The sequence below is a fragment of the Dendrobates tinctorius genome, unplaced genomic scaffold (assembly GCF_039654945.1).
Source record: "Dendrobates tinctorius isolate UK_male_01 unplaced genomic scaffold, ASM3965494v1 ptg000127l, whole genome shotgun sequence".
Lineage (NCBI taxonomy): Eukaryota > Metazoa > Chordata > Amphibia > Anura > Dendrobatidae > Dendrobates > Dendrobates tinctorius.
Window position 1 is genome coordinate 26,500,405 of NW_027361795.1, and position 6,000 is coordinate 26,506,404.

Here is a 6,000-nt window from a genome sequence, read left to right on the forward strand (position 1 = left end):
AATCCGCACTGTAGGAACATACCCTTCGAGTTTGCCGGCTGTTGTAACCTGTTCAGAAGTTAGCAACATTTAGATGGTAAAAATACACATTTTCATTTCGGTCATACCACTTTGCATTAATTCCTGAAAATCAATTGAGGGGTTAATAAACTACCTGACTGCAGTTTTCAATATGTCAGGGGGTGCTGTTTTTAAAATGGTATCACTTTTGGGTGTTTTCCAATATATGGGACCCCCAGATGCACTTCAAACCTGGATAAGTCCCTAAAAAAAATAAACTTTGCAAATTTCCTTGGGGAAAAAAAAAAAAAAAAAAAAAAAAAAAGTGAAAACTTACAGCTACATTTCTAAACCTCATAACAAAATAAAGGAACATTTTACAAATGGTGCTGATGTAAAGCCAACATGTGGGAAATATTATTTATTAATGTTTTGCTGTGGTATGACTATCTGGATTAAAGGGATAATCAAAGTTTGAAAATTGCAAATTTTTCAACATTTTTCTCAAATTTCTGATATTTTTATAAACACAAAACATATCGATCTAAATTTCCCATTATCATAAAGCATAATATGTCACGAAAAAACTATCTCAAAATCACTGGGATTTGTTGAAGCTATCATAAAGTGACACTGGTCAGATTTAAAAAATTTGGCACCGTCACTAAACTGATAGGACTTGATTTGTAAAGGCACACATCTGTCTATATTAGACCTCACAGTGCATGCCAGACCAAATGAGAATCATGAGGTCAAAGGAACTGGCCAAGGAGCTCAGAGACAGAATTGTGGCAAGGCACACATCTGGCCAAAGTTACAAACGGATTTCTGCAGTACTCAAGGTTCCTAAGAGCACAGTGGTCTCCATAATCCTTAAATGGAAGAAATTTGGGATCACCAGAAGTCTTCATAGACCTGGCTGACCAGCCAAACTGACCAATCGCAGGAGCAGAGCCTTGGTGAGAGAGGTAAAGAAGAACCCCAAAATCACTGTGGCTGAGCTCCACAGATGCATTAGGGAGAAAGTTCCACATAGTCAACTATCACTGCAGCCCTCCACCAGTTGGGCCTTTATGGCAGAGTAGACCGACAGAAGCCTCTCCTCAGTGCAAGACATATGAAAGCCCGCATAGAGTTTGCTAAAAAAAACAAAAACAAACAAACAAACAAACATACATGAAGGACTCCCAGACTATGAAAAATAAGATTCTCTGGTCTGATGAGATGAAGAGAGAACTTATTGGTGATAATTCTAAAGGGTATGTGTGGAGAAAACCAGATACTGCTCTTCAACTGCCCAATACAATCCCAACAGTGAAACATGGTGGTGGCAGCATCATGCTATGGGGTTGTTTTTCAGCTACAGGGAAAGGAAGACTAGTTGCACTTGAAGGGAACATGAATGCGGCCAAGTACAGAGATATCCTGGATGAAAATCTCTTCCAGAGTGCTGTGGACCTCAGACTTGGCCAAACGTCCACCTTCCAACAAGACAATGACCCTAAGCACACAGCTAAAATAACAAAAGGAGTGGCTTCAGAACAACTCTGTGACCATTCTTGACTAGCCCAGCCAGAGCCCTGACCTAAACCCAATAGAGCATCTCTAAAGAGACCTGAAAATGGCTGTCCACCAACGTTCATCATCCAACCTGACGGAACTGGAGAGGATCTGCAAGGAAGAATGGCAGAGGATCCCCAAATCCAGGTGTGAAAAACTTGTTGCATCATTTCCAAGAAGACTCATGGCTGTACTAGCTCAAAAGCTCATCACCCCCTGCTCCGACTGTGTAGGCCCAATAATCACCCCCCTGCTCCGACTGTGTAGGCCCAATAATCACCCCCCTGCTCCGACTGTGTAGGCCCAATAATCACCCCCCTGCTCCGACTGTGTAGGCCCAATAATCACCCCCCTGCTCCGACTGTGTAGGCCCAATAATCACCCCCCTGCCTTGACTGTATAGGCCCAATAATATTACAGCTTGTAAGCTCTCCCAAGCAGGGTCGTCTTATTTTGCTTTAATTATTGTATTATTAACGTTGTTACTTATGACTTATGTTTGAAACGGTTATACTGTAAAGCGCTGCGGAACAAGATGGCGCTATATAAATAAAGATTATTATTATAAAAGGGAGCTTCTACTAAATACTGAGCAAAGGGTCTGAATACTTATGACCATGTGATTTTTTTTTTTTTAAATTTAGACATTTTTGAAAATTTATTATGTTTTTTTTCAGTCAAAATGGGGTGCAGAAAGTACATTGATGAGGAAAAAATGAACTTTAACCCCTTTCTGCCATGTGACGTACTATCCCGTCCATGTGCCCTGGGACTTAATTCACAGGGATGGATAGTACGTCACAGCGCTCAGCGGCGCTCACAGAGTGAGCGCCGCTGATCGCGGCCGGGTGTCAACTGATTATCACAGCTGACACTATGTGTCAGGGGCGGTCACGGACCGCCCCCGACACGTTGACCCCTGGCACACTGCAATCAAACACGATCGCAGTGTACCAGGGGTTTAGGGAAGCATCGGGAGGGGGCTCCCTCCGTGCTTCCCTGAGCCCCCACAGCAGCGCAATGTGCAGCGCTGCCGCGGGGGCTCCTTCCCTGCATGTCCCCGGATCCAAGATGGCGACGTGGACCTTCGGGGGCCTGCAGGGAGCTGGCTTCCTCACTGCCTGCAAAGCGCAGGCCTGCAGGCATGAGGAAGTCTGCTTCAATGCCTGTGACAGATTGCTGATCTGTCACAGCAATCTGTGATGTGACAGATCAGCGATCTGTCACATGACAGTGATGTCCCCCCCTGGGACAATGTAATAAAGTTTAAAAAAAAAAAAAAAAACGCTAAATAAATTTAAACAAAAAAAAAAATTCATAAATTCATTTCTTGGAAATAAAAAACAACAAAAACAATAAAAGTACACATATTTGGTATCGCCGTGTACGTAACGACCTGCCCTATAAAACTGTCCCATTAGCTAACCCCTTAAAAAATAAAAAACGAAGCAAAAAATAATGATTGATCATACCGCCGAACAAAAGTGCAATAACGCGCGAAAAAAAAAACGCATATAAATATCCATGGCACCGATGCAAACGTCAATCTTGTCCCGCAAAAAAACAAGTCACCATACAGAGTCATCAGCGAAAAAATAAAAAAAAGTTATAGCTCGCAGAATAAAGGGATGCAAAAATAATTATTTTTTATATAAAATTGTTTTCATTGCATAAATCTCCAAAACATAATAAATTACATAAATGAGGTATCGCTGTAACCGTACTCACCCGAAGAATAAAACGGCTTTATCAATTTTACCGCACGCGGAACGGTGTAAACGCACCCCCCCAAAAGAAATTCATGAAACGCTGGTTTTTGCGCAATCTGCGTCCCAAAAAATCGGAATAAAAAGCGATTAAGAGATGTCACGTGCCCGAAAATGATACCAATAAAAACGTCAACTCGTCCCGCAAAAAATAAGACCTCACATGACTCGGTGGGTCAAAATTATAGCTCTCAATACGTGGTGATGCCAAATCTATGTTTACAATAAAAAGCGTCTTTTAGCATGTGACAGCTGCCAGATATAAATACCGCCATAAATAGTAAATCAAACCCCCCGTTATCACCCCCTTAGTTAGGGAAAAATAATAAAATTAAAAAAATTTATTTCCATTTTCCCATTAGGGTTAGGGCTAGGGTTAGGGCTGAGATTAGGGTTAGGGGTGTGTTGGCGTTAGGGTTGTAGTTAGAATTGGGAGGTTTCCACTGTTTGGGCACATCAGGTGCTCTCCAAAACGCAACATGGCGTCTGATCTCAATTCCAGCCAATTCTGCGTTGAAAAAGTCAAATGGTGCTCCTTCCCTTCCAAGCTCTGCCATGCGCCCAAACAGTGTTTTACCCCCACATATAGGGTATCAGCCTACTCAGGACAAATTGCAAAACAACTTTTGGGGTCAAATTTCTCCTGTTACCCTTAGGAAAATAAAAAATTGGGGGCAAAAATATCATTTTTGTGGAAAAAAAAAAAATGATTTTTTTTATTTTCACGTCCGGGCGTTATAAACTTCTGTGAAGCACTTGGGGATTCAAAGTTCTCACCACACATCTAGATAAGTTCCGGGGGGGGGGGGGTCTAGTTTCCAAAATGGGGTCACTTGGGGGGTTTCCACTGTTTAGGTACATCAGGGGCTCTCCAAACGTGACATGGCGTCCGATCTGAATTCCAGCCAATTTTGCATTGAAAAAGTCAAACGGCGCTCCTTCCCTTCTGAGCTCTGCCATGCGCCCAAAAAGTGGTTCCCCCCCACATATCAGGTATCAGCGTACTCAGGACAAATTGCACAATAACTTTTGCAGTCGAATTTCTCCTGTTACCCTTGGTAAAATAAAAAATAAAAAAAATTGAACCTGAATTTTTTTTTTTTTGTTAAAAAAAGTTAAATGTTCATTTTTTTTTTTTTAAATATTCAAAAAATTCCTGTGAAGCACCTCAAGGGTTAATAAACTTCTTGAATGTGGTTTTGAGCACCTTAAGGGGTGCAGTTTTTAGAATGGTGTCACTTTTGGGTATTTTCTATCATATAGACCCCTCAAAGTGACTTCAAATGTGATGTGGTCCCTAAAAATAAAATGGTGTTGCAAAAATGAGAAATCGCTGGTCAACTTTTAACCCTTATAACTTCCTAACAAAAAAAAAAAAATTTGGTTCCAAAATTGTGCTGATGTAAAGTAAACATGTGGGAAATGTTATTTATCAAGTTCTTTGTGTGCCATATCTCTGTGATTTAAGAGCATAAAAATTCAAAGTTGGAAAATTGCAAAATTTTCAAAATGTTCGCCAAATTTCTGTTTTTTTCACAAATAAACGCAAGTCATATGAATGAAATTTTACCACTAACATGAAGTATAATATGTCATGAGACAAAAATGTTAGAATCACCGGGATCCATGGAAGCGTTCCAGAGTTATGACCTCATAAAGGGACAGTGGTCAGAATTGTAAAATTGGCCCCGGAGTTAACGTGCAAACCACCCTTGGGGGTGAAGGGGTTAATTTACCAAATGGCTGCAATGAAACAAAGAGTGAAAAATGTAAAGGGGTCTGAATCCTTTCCGTCCGCACTGTACAGCGTATATCATCAGAGGTGTGCAATAAAGAGGGATTTAGGGCACCTCCAGGATTACAGAAAACGAGGGCTCAGTGCGGAAATATCGCCCACACCTGACCTGGCACTAAGGGGACAAACAGGAGAGAAACAATCCCACAGCCAGAAATAGAAGGCTGTAACTGAGACGGGACCCCAATAATTCAGCAGGGGGGTCACTGACTCCTTCCTAATCACAGCCTCGGGATTCCCACCCTGTGCACACCAGATACATGAAGGCACGTTTCCCATGGGGTCAGTCACGTTTCTATGCCGACCTCGCAGCCCCAGAGCTCCCGTCCCCGGACCGCAGCAGCCGCCGCCACAGGTGGGAATAAGGAGCTTCTCACCGGTTCTCTCCATGGAGCAGTTGCAGCTTCTCGTCCACGTCCATGCTGTTAGGTCAGTGTCCGCTCCGCAGCTATGACTGCTCTCACCGATGTCGGGATGTCTGTCCTTTATCTACCCGGAGTCCGTGTGAAAGAAGCGCCGAGTGCAAAGGGCCGGCTGCAAAAGTTCCCAAACGTCTCACAGCCGGAGCCCTCCATTCATGGCCAGGATCAGTGCACACGAGCCGCGCATTCCAGCCCTGCTGGAGGGAGCCCGAGGTGAGCGTGTCATCCCTACGGAGAGTCTCACATGGAGGGTGCACCTACACCTCATGTATGGGTGCTAACATGGGAGCTGCACCTACACCTCATGTATGGGTGCTAACATGGGAGCTGTACCTACACCTCATGTATAGGTGCTAACATGGGAGCTGTACCTACGCCTCATGTATGGGTGCTGACATGGGAGCTGCACCTACACCTCATGTATGAGTGCTAACATGGGAGCTGCACCTACACCTCA

At 43.2% G+C, this 6,000-nt stretch overlaps 1 protein-coding gene across 1 annotated transcript in view; it reads right to left on the minus strand.

Annotated features, from left to right (window-relative positions):
- SLC30A2 (solute carrier family 30 member 2) overlaps positions 1-5,772 on the minus strand; it is a 75,886-nt gene extending 70,114 nt beyond the window's left edge. The window contains exon 1 of the mRNA XM_073542571.1: positions 5,499-5,772. Coding sequence (XP_073398672.1) covers positions 5,499-5,542 — 44 coding nt within the window. The 5' untranslated portion in view covers positions 5,543-5,772. The remainder of the gene's footprint in view (positions 1-5,498) is intronic.
- Positions 5,773-6,000: the final 228 nt, after the last annotated feature.